At 41.6% G+C, this 15,044-nt stretch overlaps 1 protein-coding gene across 1 annotated transcript in view; it reads right to left on the bottom strand.

Moving 5' to 3' along the window:
• Window positions 1-13,321, bottom strand: part of PNLIPRP3 (pancreatic lipase related protein 3) — a 28,428-nt gene extending 15,107 nt beyond the window's left edge. The window contains exons 1-5 of the mRNA XM_069567422.1: window positions 13,269-13,321; window positions 12,804-13,023; window positions 7,663-7,782; window positions 6,879-7,010; window positions 4,977-5,085 (exon numbers count right to left, since the gene is read on the bottom strand). Coding sequence (XP_069423523.1) covers window positions 4,977-5,085; window positions 6,879-7,010; window positions 7,663-7,782; window positions 12,804-13,023; window positions 13,269-13,321 — 634 coding nt within the window. The remainder of the gene's footprint in view (window positions 1-4,976; window positions 5,086-6,878; window positions 7,011-7,662; window positions 7,783-12,803; window positions 13,024-13,268) is intronic.
• Between the last annotated feature and the right edge of the window lie 1,723 nt (window positions 13,322-15,044).

Here is a 15,044-nt window from a genome sequence, read left to right as displayed (position 1 = left end):
GGGGAGACACATAAACTGTAGGATGTGTTTATAAATGCAGGATCTGTATATACTGCGATGTCAGATTCCTACACACAAGCAAGGCTGTGTCTGGACAATACCAAACCAGCTAACAAAGTCAGAAAAGTCAGAGCAGCTTCTCTAGGGCCTGTACATGAAATACCATACAGACAACTAAGGTTATGGATTGCAGACCACCTTAAAGGCAACATTTATATGGAAAAGAAATTAATAAAAGCTAAGAACTCTTTAAAATGTAAAGATGAATCACAAAGCAACACAGTTAAAATAACAGAATCATAGCCCTCATTTAAGGCTCACTTAGTTCCATTCATTGTATTACAAACAAAAGCCTGAAGCCCAGGAAAGTGAAGGGACTTGACAAGGTCATCATATGTTAGATGCAAAACGGACAGTTACATATTAGATGCAAAATGGTGGTCAGACTTCAGTCCATTGTCTCCCATTCAAACATCTACTAAAACAAAGGTTAAGATATTTAAGTTCTCTAAAATATTACAATCATTCACATAACTCCTCATTTACATATCTGACAATTATTTATCAAACACTTATTATGTGCCAGGAACAGGGTTTTGAGCTGGATCCAAGGAATAAGGTCTAGTCTGTTCCCTTGGAGGGGAAGGCACTGCAATTCAGTGTGCTCAGTGCTGAGACAGGTGAGCGCAGGTGTTACGCAAGTACAGAGAAGAAACAGGCAACCCAGTCTTGGGAAACTGGGACGTGCTTCTGCTAGAGATGAGAAATGCAAGCAGGGATCTGAGGGAGTAAGAGAGTCAGCCAGGGTGAAGATAAGGTAGGCAGCATCCTGGGAAGAGTACAGAGAGTATACGTGGCCATCAGGCCAGAGTTAACCACATTTGGGAAACTGCAGTTAGCTTTCAAGGGCCAGCGCCAGTGCATAGGGTTTAGAATTTTGTGCAAGATGAAGACACCATTGCAGGCAGGAGCCAGATGTAATCACCTGAGCTACGATGAGTTTGGACATGACCTGGTTGTTGATGGGCAGCTCTTACAAGTTTGCCAAAGGGGAGGTTTACAGTCAGATTTGTATTTTAGCAAAGTCTGTTTGCTGTGAAGTGGAGACTGGGTCTCAGAGCAGAGGGGACTCAGAGCTGAGCTGTATCTGACCCCTGGGAAAATGCAGCAGGAGTGAGCAATGAATGTGCCACAGCTGTGGGGTGTGTATTACCTCGGCATGATGGACTGTTATAGGATTCCATTTTTGTTTTTATTTTTCTTAGTCATATAATCATGGGGAAAGAAATGATAGAATGAGAGGAGGCAAGGAGAGGAGAGAAGAGGGGGCCTAGATAGAACCTTGAAGAACACCAATACGTAAGGAAAGGTGAAAGAAAAGGAACCTGACAGGAAGCCTGGAAAGAGACAAGAACAAAGACAACCAAGGACAACCAATGCAAGAAGATGGGGAACCACAGGAACAACGAGAGGGTGTTCCAGCAGCAAGGAGGGGTTAGCGAGACAAATTCTGCAGGGGGGCCAAGGAAAGTAAAGATGGGAAAGGCCTGGAAGAGTCCCACTAAGAAGCCCTGGGTGGTCTTAGTGGTTTTGCTAACAGGCCTGGGGAAGAAACCAGACTGCAATGGGCTGAGGAGAGCACAGCCCTCAAGGACACATGGCCACTTCCTTTTAGAGGAGTTGGAATCTGAGTGAGGCAAGCTAGGGTACTGGTGAGAAGAGGCTGTGGTCTAAGCAGGAACCAGGACACGTCAGTTCTAATAGGGTTGGGGAAAAGAGCTTGACAAGATGGGAGGAAAGCAGACAAATGACAGTGAGGTCCCCAAAGCTGGCCAGGGACTCAGAGCACAGGCGAAAAGATAAAATTAGACAGAGGGGTCAATGAAGTAAACCAACAGGCATCTGTGCAAAATATCCAAGCTTAAAAGAAAGATGCACAGGTATTTGTCTCACAATTAATCTTCAACTCCAGGGAGAATTGTTTATGCTAATGTACAATTGCTAATTAGATACAATCTTCTGATAATGTCAGGAGTTCAGTGGAGATGGATCCAAATATAGCAGGTACACCTCAATGATGTTGATGTGAGGACAAGGCAACCAGATATGTTTTTTTAAAAAAATACAGCTAGTATTTTCAAGAGGCAGGGAAGGGAGAACCTTGGATTTGTGGTTCTAAGAGATCTCAGGAGGAAGATCAACTGGAGGGAGAACTAGAAGGTTCAGCCTCTTAATTGACCTGAGTTGCGGAGGCCTGACCCTTAGTGCATGGATGAGAGCTGCAGCCTTTGGGAGCTGAGTTGGTTAGTATGTATGTATTTGGATGCACAAGTGTATCAGCATAGAGAATAACCTCTTCTCCGATAGGAAAGCACTGACGCCGTTTATACATAAAAGGAAACAAAACCTTGACTGAGTAACCCCCATGCTATAGCCATTTATGATAACTGCCTACCAGTTATAGAGAATTACCAGAGACACAGAAACTTCAGTTCAGTCGCTCAGTCGTGTCCGACTCTTTGCGACCCCATGAATCGCAGCATGCCAGGCCTCCCTGTTTATCAACATCTCCCGGAGTTCACTCAAACTCATGTCCATCAAGTCGGTGAAACTTATGCATGTCCTAAAATCTACCATATTTTGTTTTTAACTTGTTTATATTATAAAGCCAACTTTTTTTTTTTTTTTGAGATCTCGGTTCTTTTGTTGTCCAAGGAACATGATTATTCAAAGTCTAAGCACTTAGAAGGAATATAGATCGCAACATCCAAATTATGTAGATTCTTCAGATGTTTAGAGAGCCTTTACAAACTTATTATTTTCTATTTATTCAATAGGATAATTCACTTGGCAGGAAACACTGGAGTTAAAAATTATCTGAGTTGTGAAATAAGAATTCAGGAAAACAAAATTTCCATAAACTTATTGCAACCTAGTGTGAATTTCTGACACATTTATGGCAATGTTCTTCCTTTTAATTTACAGCTGAAATGCCCTCCTAGGCTGTTGGGGCCCATGAGATTCCATGTGTACAAGTTGGGCCCATTTCTTCCATACTCTAGCAAAGAAGATTTTTGCTACACAATAACTTCAGAGCCGATTCATTGGGAAAGACCCTGATGCTGGGAAATATTATTATGAGGGCAGGAGGAGGAAAAGGGTGGCAGAAGATGAGATGGTTGGATGGCATCTCCGACTCAATGGACATGAGTCTGAGGAAACTCTGGGAGATGGTGAAGGACAGGGAAGCCTGGTGTGTTGCAGTCCATGGGGTCACAACCAGTCAGACACAACTTAGTGACCAAATAAAGAACAACAACTTCAGAGTAAATATACAAATTTTAATATTCTATGTAGAAATGGTAGTGGTGGGCTAGGGTTGGAGTTGGAATCAGAGATCTGGGGAAAAGAGGAAACTTTCAGCAGGAAAAGCCCATTATACCAAGAGACTGCAGAGGCAATATATTAATACTTTAAACCCAATTTAGAATTTGGAAAAAATGTTTTAAATTTAAATCTGAAATTGAAGCACGTGTGTGTGTGTGTGTGTGTATGTACACCAGAGCTGCAATGTATTCTTTTGATGAACACAAAGTGTGTACCTACTATGTGCCAGGCCTAGGAAGTCTTTCTAAGTAGTTCAGAATCTACTGAAATAACAGGCACGTGAATAATCACTTCGACTTTGTGATACAACAGTTGTATCTTCATATATAATAAAGGCATATTTCAAAGAGTGTGTGAAGCAGAAAATTAACTCTGTCTTGAGGAAGAAATATCTGAGAAAATTCTCAAAGGAGGACCAGCGGGTGTTTAGGATGAGGGGGAACAGGACTTGCAAAGGCACAGAATCATGAAAATATGTGATGAAACATGAAACATTCATGCAACAAGTTCAGATGCTTTAGACCATGGAAAGTTTCAAGCAGTGGAGTGGCACAGCCTGTGTTTGGAAAGATAAGGACACTGGCAATAGCTGTGTAAGACTGGAGTGCCAGCTTGTTCTGAGTGGTGTCCAGCTCTTTGCAACCCCATGGACTGTAATCCACCAGGCTCCTCTGTCCATGGGATTCTCCCAGGAGGAATACTGGAGTGGGTTGCTATTTCCTACTCCAGAAGATTCTCCTGAACCAGGAATCGAACCCACATTGCGTATGTTTCATTGGAAGGCAGAACCAGGCAGGGTACCAGCCATGAATGGCAAAAACCCAGGAGATGGAGAGGGCCTGAGCTGGAACAGTGACTGGGCCATGAAGAGGCGCAAAGCAGATGCAGGAGAAGACTGAAGGATGGAGGAGACGAGCAGCTTGATGACTGACTGTTGGTGGGGGATACAGAGAAGGGCGGGCCCAGCCCATTACCAATAATGGAGCTGATATTTTGATTTCTAGTCAACGGACTCAAGTAATTTGGAAGTCAAGAGTACACGGAAGGGATGCAATTAAATCTCATTCCCAACACCTTGTTCATAGGACTTACTTTGCAACTTGTTTTCAGGCTTAACATTATACTCAGGGACAATATTCAACTTCAGGCTATGTGCTGCTGAAGCAGGTACACTCAGGGACAATAGCCAAAATTTTAGCAACTGGAATAGCATGGGCTTAAACAAAACAGTTCAGCAATCCAGCTACACTGGGTGAGCAGGACCAGCGTGGAGCTTCCGTCTCAAGTCTGTGTAGAAGCCATTATGCAATCGCAAAGCATGGAATGTGTCCTCATTCAGTCGGCCGTCCCCAACAGGCGGATGACCACAGGGCCCACTCCTCTGTCATCACAGATAATGCTATGGTGAACACTCTTGAAAACGAATTCCACACTCACCCTTTGGAAGCATTTCATGCTTTAGTTTAGGGAGGGTCACGTTTTCCCTTGTCTTCCATTTGCTTCTGTGACTTCCTTGTCTTCAGATATTTGATACTTTGTACACAAACAAATAGGAACAACTCCAAGGCCCATCTGCAGGGCAGGCTTACCAGTGATCCTTCCGAGGCCTGGCGTTCTTGACCCAGCTTCCCCAGCCAGATGAGCTCCCAAGCTGTGGCCAATCAAGTGTACTTTAGAAGCAGAATATCCAAATTTTTTCTGAGAGGATATTTTAAAAGGAAAATAGAACAAGCATTAAAAAAAAAAAAAGGCAGGTAGAATGGCTGAAACTGGCTTAAAATGAAAAAGGAGCTGACGTGTTTCTCCCTCTCCCACCCAGGATGGGGAGACTAGTAAAATGACAAAGCAACCCCATGTCCACCTACATCCTTATCCAGCTGAGGGAGAGAGCATCAGCTGGGCTGGAGGAATGCCTTCTGTCAGAGCTTTCTCCCAGTGCTAAAAGGCCTTGCAGTTCTTGGGAACAGGAAGGAGATCAGCCCAGTGACTCTTTTGTGGCTTCCAATCCATGTTCATCCTTCCTGAGTCCCAAACCATCCTGCACACTCCCACACGGGCTAAAGGCAGCTTATGCCCAGGGGAGCAAAGAATTCACTGAACATTTAAATCAGCCAACACTTTTCCCTTCAGTTCAGCAAAATCTCCTCCTGCTCATTTCCTGAGCCTTTAGGAGCCCACAGTTCAGGCTCCAGGATCAGGGAAGAAATTCACGAAAGCTTAGTTAGACCCGGTTTTTCTCTGAGGAGGAGATAATCCGTTTCCATCCTCTGTGGACAAAGACACACTCAAAGTTCCTCCTTGTAGTCTAGCCTCCCCTGATGAGCAGGAAGAGGGAAGAGGGAGGGCAGCGGTGAGTATTTGGCTCCCTGACTCTTCTCCAGCCTGTGTCCTAACTGGGCTCAGTGTTGGGCCCGCTTTCCTGACTGACCCTCAAAGTGAGCTGCAGCGCCTGCCAGTCCCCTTCCCGTTGCCTTGTATTTTTCCACAGTCCTGTCCCCACACTCCGTCAGAGCAGAAACGCTGTCTCGCTCACCGTGTACCTCCAGTGCCTAGAATGGAGCCCGGCCCACAGCAAGTGTGGAGTGAACTATTTGTTGACTGTAAGGAGTGAAATCTTAAGAATCTGAAAGGGTCATAAATCTTTAGATTTTTTACTTCACTGCAGTGCATGATGGGAAACTACTTCCTATTATGGTGGAGCATTTGGAGATTTATAAATGTCTCAGAGTATAGCCCTCATAAATAGCAAAGCATATTTTATTCTCTTTGAAAATGTGTAGGTTCAAGAGTTGTACCTGGACTGGCCTAGGGACCTAATTCACTGCCATAGAACCCAGTTTCTGTGGGGGAAAAGCACTTCACATTCTGCACAGATAGCGCCCATAACGCAGAAACGCTTTCTTTATCGTTCAGGATAGGTTTACATTGTGCTGAAAAGGAACCGAGATGGTCCTCCAGGCTGACCAAGGCAGCGACCTGGAGGGGCGGTGGAGGGGCGGGGATAGATTTGGTGAGGAGCCGGTGAAGGCACACTGCCACCAAGTGGCGAATTGTAGAACTACAGGCACTTCTTTCACCAAGAAGGAACCTGCTGCTGCTGCGGCTAAGTCGCTTCAGTCGTGTCCAACTCTGTGCGACCCCAGAGACGGCAGCCCACCAGGCTCCCCTGTCCCTGGGATTCTCCAGGCAAGAACACTGGAGTGGGTTGCCATTTCCTTCTCCAGTGCATGAAAGTGAAAAGTGAAAGTGAAGTCGCTCAGTCGCGTCCGACTCCTAGCGACCCCATGGACTGCAGCCTACCAGGCTCCTCCGTCCAAGGGGTGCCATTGTCTGCTTTCCCTTTTTGGCTACCATACACCAACACTTATTATTTCACATGTTCGGTACTTGTGTAAACTAATAAAAAAAAGTACACAGAATTGCCCCCAAAGTCTTAGTGTTATGATACAAAGCTGGTTCAATGTAATTTTAAAGAAATCAACTGTTCTTACCACGAGAACATCAATAAAATAAGCCACCTCAGCACCAACAACGCGGAGATTGTTTACCGCGGGGATATATTGCAGTGAACCATTAATCCAGTCTAAATTAATGCAGTTCACATCTTCTACTTTTAGCAGTACCTAAAAAGATTTATTGTAAGTATTAAAAAATAAGAATTAAAGGAAACCAGAGTGCCCAAACAACTGATTCTACCACAAGAAATAACATCTGCAAGTATTGAGGACCTACCATGTGCTTGGCCCTGTCCTAACACTTGTCCATATATTAACTTATTTAATATTCACTTAAAGATAAGCCAATCTAGGCAAAGACAGGTTAATTAACTTGCCCATGACCACAGAGCTAGTCAACAGAACCATAATATTCCAGACAGCCTGACTCTACCACACTATATGGCTTGTAAATAATTAATTGCTTACTACGTTAGCAGTCTATTAATCTTGAGTAGAAGAGAGGCAAATTAACTTCCTGGAGTGAACTTGGAAATGTTTTCCTTAAATTAAATGAGAAATTTATCATACCATTCAATCTTTTGTCAAAAATGAGAATTTACTAAGAATAATTATAAAAATCTTCTATCATAATCTGTACAGTTCATAATAAGTGAAAATAAATGGGAAATGAGTAATTCATCTGCGGTCTTGGAATATGGCCAATGTGAATAACTGAATGGAGAATTTCCATGAATACATATTAGTACCTTGCAAAGTACATTCACATTAAATATAAAACTTTAATACTAGTATAAAGAAGAGATTATTCACATCATACACTGCACATGACTTGCTGCCATTTGCCATCTGATTTCCATCCAGGTATGTTGATACGTGTGATCTTGTCTGTTTCGAAGTGTGAGGCTTGGATAGTTAAATAATTAACTGCACTGACTTCCTGTTTCAGGTGAAAAGAAATTAAGGTAAAATAATTGAAAATTATTTAACATTTAGTAGAATTATTCTAAATTCACTCAATTTTCCTCTAAGTTTGACTTTAACAACCATCTTTAATACATTTTTATCAAAGAAATAGTTATGCTACACATTGCAGAAGTACCAAGGAATTATTAATGCATTACAGAATGCAACATACAAATTTAATCATAAGGAAAAGAAATCAAAATGTTTGGTTTTAAGGTAATGTTTGTAAGACAATGTTGGCTCAGTTTTAATTACAATGTCAGTAAGCTTTACTTTTGTACAGTATTTTTCAGTTGTCAATGTAACTCATGAGAACTACCTTATTCGAGGCTTAGATGCATATTCCAAAGGTGGCAAGATAGACTGTCCACCACACTTTATGAATGAGGAGTAGAGGTTAGATTCTTGTCACATGAAATACAACAGCATATTTAAGATATTTTATGTGATGGTGTTAAATATTGTTTTGTATTTCTTGTACTTTGTTAGATGGTTTTTATAACAATATTCTTGAAGACTTTAGAATACCATTAATTTAAGCGATTTTGTTATTAGAGAAAAATTAGAAGCCAAAAGTATAAGCAATTAAGTAGAGAAAAAATAAAAGATCAAATCAGCAAATAGCAAGTTTGACAATGGTAATCTTAAACTGAAAAGCAGCAAATTTAGATACTCATGAAACTGAAATGAATGACTGATTACTAGCTACCTGTGTTTAACAGTATATACAATTAATCATACGACTTACTAAAGTTTCTCAAAGACTGTGAGGAAACAAATTAAGAGAATCCCAAGCTGGCTTACAAATGGCAGTAATTATGATACAGATAAAACTTGCATCTATCTAGATTATAGGTTCTCTGTGAAAAAGTGAAAGTGTTAGTCACTCAGTTGTTTCCCACTATGCAACCCCATGGACTTCTGAAGCTCACCAGGCTCCTCTGTCCATGGGATCCTCCAGGCAAGAATACTGGAGTGGAGAGCCATTCCCTTCTTCAGGGGATCTTCCTGACCCAGGGATCAAACCCAGGTCTCTTGCATTGCAGGCAGATTTTTTACCCTCTGAGCCACCAGGGAAGCCCTGTATGTACCCAGTAGAATAGCTCATTTGGCCCTCTCAATGCTGTGAGGTAGGTACAAACTTTATAGGTTAGGAAGGGGTGTAATTTGTACTTGTCCAAAAGTACTGCAGCTGATGAATCCTGGAGCAAGATTCAAACCCACACGGTCTCTCTCTAAAGCCGTGCACTTCACCACTGGGCTTTCAAGTTGTGATCTGATCATAGCGCTTTCTCCTGATGGGATGCATACCAGCTGAAGGATTTGTGATGTAGATAATAAAATCTATTGTATTGGGGCTTTTTAGGAAGCACTTCTCTGCTAAATAATCAAATCCAAGTGCAAAGATGTTTATCTATGTATTTAAAAGAACTCAATGCCCATTTCAACTCTGGCTGGAGCCCCTTAAATACATACTGTACTCCTATTTCTACACCAAAAAAAAAAAAAAAAAAACAACTCTACTTAGGGAAGGTCATTTAGTAGAAAAAGTGCGTATAGTTTTCCACTGTCATGAGAATAGTTTGAAAAAGTGGAACCTCGAACAAGCCTCAGAATGGGGATCTGACAAGCATTATGGGATCCAAGCATTTTCTGTTGTCACAAAAGCCATTAAGGATTTATTAATGTAGGAAAAGGCAACAAAACAACTTTGTTCACTGTGCATTCAATCTAGCACACCGCTCTAAAATGACACACTAACTTAGAAAATGGGAAACTCCCAAACAGCATCATGGAATCAAAAGAAGACAACTTGGATGCCACAAGGACAGAAACTAAAAAGGATGTCAGGACAGAACAGGTTATCTAGAGATGAGAGTAGAGTATTGATGTTTAGCTGGGTGCTGGGGTGTTTTCTCTTATCATTCTTATCTGTGAGCAGTCATGGAGCCTAACCGACATGGAATCGACCCATCCTATAAGTGAGGCAAAAATAGTCACCGGTTAGGCATGTTCTAGCCTTGACAAAAGCTGCAGGCACAGGAACCACTGTAATTACGCAACTATGCATCACAACTGCCAATGGCAATGAGTCACTTAAGGTTAAGAAGTCACGGATACTATGCTTTCATAATTTAAAAAATAAAAAAGAAAGAAAGAAAGAAAAAGAAGCCACAGATTCATGGGAAAAAGAAGTTGGTTTTATTCTTCCAGGAAAGTAGCTGAGACCTACGCCTCAGAAGACCAGTTACATCAACAAATTGATCCTTGACAATTCACCAATTGCTTAAGCCTTGAGTACTAATTCCTTATTTGGTAACTCCCCAATTGCTAAGCCTCAATTGCTAAGCTACTGCCTGATTTCCTTCTTCCTCATAAACAAAGGTAATCAAATTTAAACGGTATAGCACATGGGTCAAACCCGTGATGATCCTTGCTTTTAGTTCCACACCGTGACTCAGTCTCCAACCTGGCTGTTATTAAAAGCCACATTAACAGCAAACCCTCAGGGGTCTGTTGCAACATTCGGGTACAGATCTGTGTTGTCACACATGATTCTTTCCAAATGCGAGGGAGTGGGAAAGATGTGGGAAGCACTGTTTTTATGGCCCCTTTCTTGGGAAAGTATTCGGTTTTCTGATGTTCCCTTCACTGCCCTTTGGGCTCAGCCTTGCCAGAAGACTGGTCTTCGTCACCTTCTGTCTTACTGCCTGTGCTCTACAAAGTTCTAGTGCGTGTCTCTGTCCAGAAGCATAAAGGATCAGCAAGTCCTATGAGGGCTGAGGGTCAACATCAGGGGACACAGTCAGTCCTGAGCAGAGAAATCTCCCTGAATGTCCTAAATGGATAGAGGTGCCCCAAAACATTTGTATTACGTTTTTAAAATATGTGGTAACATACACATAACAAAATCACTGTTTCATCCATCATTAAGAGTAAAATTCACTTGCACTATCACTCACATTGTTGTGCAAGCAACACCACCTTTACAGAACTTTTTCATCATCTCAGACTAAAACTCTGTACTCATTAAACAATAACTCCCATCACCCTCTCCTCCGACCCCAGTAACTACTGATATTATTCTACTCTCCATCTCTATGAATTTGACTATTCTTGGTATGTTATATAACTGGAATCATATAATATTTGTCCTTTTGTGTCTGGCATATTCAGTTTAGCAAAACGTTTGCAAGATATTGTATGATCTATTAGAATTTCATTTCTTTCTACAGCTGGGTAATGCTTTTTGCTTTTTGACAGTTATATAAATCAAACTTTTGAAGACATTTTCTTTATAAGTTTCTCTGTACTCAAAGTAAGGTCTTCTCTTTTCTTCTTTGCTCTCCCTAGAGCCGTAATCTATACAGCAGATGGTATATTTCAGTAAAGAGCTATGTGTACATATGTATGTGTGAGTCTGGTAAGTAGATAGCTATGCTTGCAGGGTGTGAAGGCCTACAAGGAGGCTGTCTTGGCCGGTGAGACCTGCCCTAGCATGTGACGGGTCTGGTGGAAAGCAAGCCTCAAGGTTATAGATGCAGGTAAAGACTGGAGACGATTTTTGCTCCTTCCCTGGCCCCTTTCCCACCTGCCCGTCATATAGATGCTCCACCTGGGTCTCGTATCATACTTTGTTCTCTCCCCTGAGATCTCATGCATGCTGAGTTTCAACGTTCACCTCTGGGTAAAAGATTTTGAATGTATTTCTGTAGCTCCAGACCGCCTGCCAAGTTGTACAGCTAACATCTCCAATAGTCTATACCAACTTCACCTGTCAAAAATTGAACTTTTTGTTTTGCCCTAAATTTTTCAGACAAGAGGGTCATTTTTCTTCCTATCATGCATATGTGAAATCTCAGGACAGCTGACGATGTTTAGCATGTCATTTTTCTGTTAACGTACTCACTCTCATTACTCTGGCTCAGGTTAGTTCTGTGTCTGATCCAAATTGCACTATAGCTTTTATTCAGTGCCGTCAAATAGAACTCTCGGTGATGATGGAAATGTCCTATATTTGTGCCATCCAACACAGTAGCCACTGGTCATGTGTGGCTCTTGAGCACTTGAAATGTGGTTGGCGCAGCTGAAGAACTGAATTTTTAACTTTATTTCAGGAGCCGCATGTGGCTAGCGACTAGACAGCACAGAACTAAATGCTCTGGCAATGCCTCCCGCTCCCCACCCCCAACCCCTGCTCTCCCAGCTCCAAGCCAGAAAGTACACTGCAGCTGGAATAAACGTCCTAAAGCCTCCTAAAAACTCACAATGGGAACTCACGGCTCCCAGGGTAATAGCCCATCTCCCCAGGCAGGAATTATACAAATTGTTTCTAAAACTGTGTTTCTAACTCACTCTGCATTTGAAGACTTCCCCTCTGCCTCATCTAATCCAACAGTGGGTGTCATTTATCAAACACCCCCTATTCTCCTCTGTATCTGTATGTTCACACCATTTCCCTGTCTTTGCTTTTGAAAACACTGCCCTTCCTTCAGGACACACCTCAAACCCTCCTCAAAGTCTTTCCTGGCTCCCTTCCCCACTCCAAAGGGGAAGGTAATCCCTTCCTCTCCCTGTTCCCAAAGTCTTTCATGTGTTATCTTACATCACAGACCAAAATCGTGCTGCAATAAAGTTATTTGGTTACATATCTCATTTCTACTAGTATAATAAACTTAAGACACTGTCTTGTTTATTCAATTTAGTACATAATAGGTATTGCTGCTTCTTCAGTCTTACAATGTGGAAGGCTCTCAGTTAATACTTTGAACGAAATATCAAATTTACCCCATATGAAACATGTAATCAGAGCAATCTTTGTTTTTAAATACCAGGGCAAATAATGAGAGAAATATCTGGCTCACAACACTAAAAAGAAATGTTTTCCTTTAACTCAAGAGTTTCTATCAGAATAGGTTATCTATGGCTTCTGTACTTGCAGAGACATCTTCTATTTTAGAATAATATGTGTGTGAAGGCAGCGAGTTAACTTACCTGATGGACTTTGGGATTCTGTCTAGTGTAGAGCAGAAAGCGAGTGTTTATCTTTTCTGGAGACCATGGTAACCCTGCAAACTGTCTTGAGAAGGTCCCAGTCCATGGCAGACCATCTTTAAAGCATCCCACCCTTTCATAGCAAACTTCTTCCCCTGCAGCTAAAAGATAGAGTGTTAGTATTACAGGAACCAGGCCCAGAGAATGGCTGTGTTTCACACTAAGAGGGTTTATTGAAATTAATCTTTAAACAAGTGTGACTCAGGGAGAGTCTTTTCAAAAAAATGCTCTCCATTCCCCTTCCTCTCCTACCCCTTCTCCATATCACAGCCATAACCATGTGGACTTCAGTACCGCAGATCAGAGTGCAGATTTGACATTTTACATCCCTGACTTTGGATAATTATTTTACCTTTTTTTGAGTCTCAGTTTCCTTCTTTGTAAAAGGGAGATAATTCCACTTACCTTACAGCCTGGTTATGAAGACTAAATGAACTATTGCACAGGATAGTCCTCATTAAAAGGGGCCAGAGGTGCAAGATTGGATATTGCGTCTTCCCTGAGGGTCTTCTTTTTCTTATAAGACTTATAACTCCTGATGAAAGGTATCTTTGTGTCTCCAGAGCCTAGTACCATGCCTGGCACACAGCAGGAGTCTGAAAAATGTTTCAGAGTATATGCCTATGTGCTAAGTTGCTTCAGTTATGTCTGACTGTTTGAGACCATATAGACTGTAGTTAGTCAGGCTCCTCTGTCCATGGGATTCTCCAGGCAAGAATACTGGAGTGGGATGCCATGCCCTCCTCCAGGGGATCTTCCCCACCCAGGAATCAAACCTGTGGCTCTTATCTGCATTGGCAGGTGGATTACTTACCACTAGCACCACTTAGGAATCCCTGTAGAGAGTATAAGTAAGAGCAAAGTTTCATTCAGTTTTAACTGTTTCTTCTTTCTGGAGCTCACTTTACTCATCTTTAAAATGAGAGGTTTGGGGAAAACTAGGTCTTGATCATTTCTTTCATTCATTGACTCTAATTCATTTTTCACAATGACCTTATACTTTCATTTATAGATGAACACAAAAACTAAAAGCTGGTTCTTTGAAAAGATAAAATTGACCAGCCTTCAGCTAGACTCACCAAGAAAGAAAGAGAGGACTCAAAAACATAAATCAGAACTGAAAGAAAACCCAGTACTGACACTGTTGAAATACAGAGGATCATAAGAAACTACTATGAACAATTATATGCTAACAAATTGGACAACCTAGAAGAAATGGATACATTTCTAGGAACACACAACCTACAAAGACTGAATCATGATAAAGTAGAATATCTGAACAGATCAGTTACTAAGGAGATTGAATCAGTGGTCAAAAAGTTCCCAGGAAACAAAAGGACAAGAGGACTCCACTGCTGAATTCTATCACACATTCCAAGAAGAAGTAACACCAGTCCTTCTCAAACTCATCCAAAAAATAGCAGAGAAGAGAACTCTTCCAATCCATTTTACAAGGCCAGTAATACCCTGAATACCAAAATCAGACAAGAATGCCACAAGAAAAGAAACTTAGGGGCTATTATTTCTGATTGACATCAATGCAAAAATTCTCAACAAAATTTTAGCAAACAGAATTCAATACTACATGAAAAAGATCATACATGTCCTGCGTCTCTTACATCTCCTGCTTTGGCAGGTGGGTTCTTTACCACTGGTGTCACCTGGAAAGCCCATACCTCAACACAATAAAGGCCATATATGGCAGGCCCACAGCTTAATCATCAGGGAAATACAAATCAAAACCTCAATGAAATATCACTTCAGACTGTTAGAATGGCTGTTATAAAAAAAAAAATAACCAGTGTTGGCATCATATGGAGAAAAGGCAACCTTCACGCACTGTTGGTGGGAATATAAATGAGTATAGCCATTATACTACATATGTACATTCACCAGGTTTCCCTGGTGGCTCAGCGGTAAAGAATCTGCCTGCAATTCAGGAGACACAGGTTTGATCCCTGGGTTGGGAAGATCCCCTGGAGAAGGAAATGGTAACCCACTCCAATATTCTTGCCTGGGAAATCTCATGGACAGAGGAGTCTGGTGGGCTACAGTCTGTAGAGTCACAAGAGTCAGACACAACAAAGCAACTAAATCACCACCACAGCCATTATGGAAAGTAGTATGGAGACTCCTCAAATAAGTAAATAAATAAAACTACCATATGATCCAGCAAGCCCA

Source organism: Ovis canadensis, chromosome 22 (genome assembly GCF_042477335.2).
Source record: "Ovis canadensis isolate MfBH-ARS-UI-01 breed Bighorn chromosome 22, ARS-UI_OviCan_v2, whole genome shotgun sequence".
Classification (NCBI taxonomy): Eukaryota; Metazoa; Chordata; class Mammalia; order Artiodactyla; family Bovidae; genus Ovis; species Ovis canadensis.
Note: the sequence above shows the minus strand (reverse complement) of the source record. Positions and strands in the feature narration are given on the sequence as shown.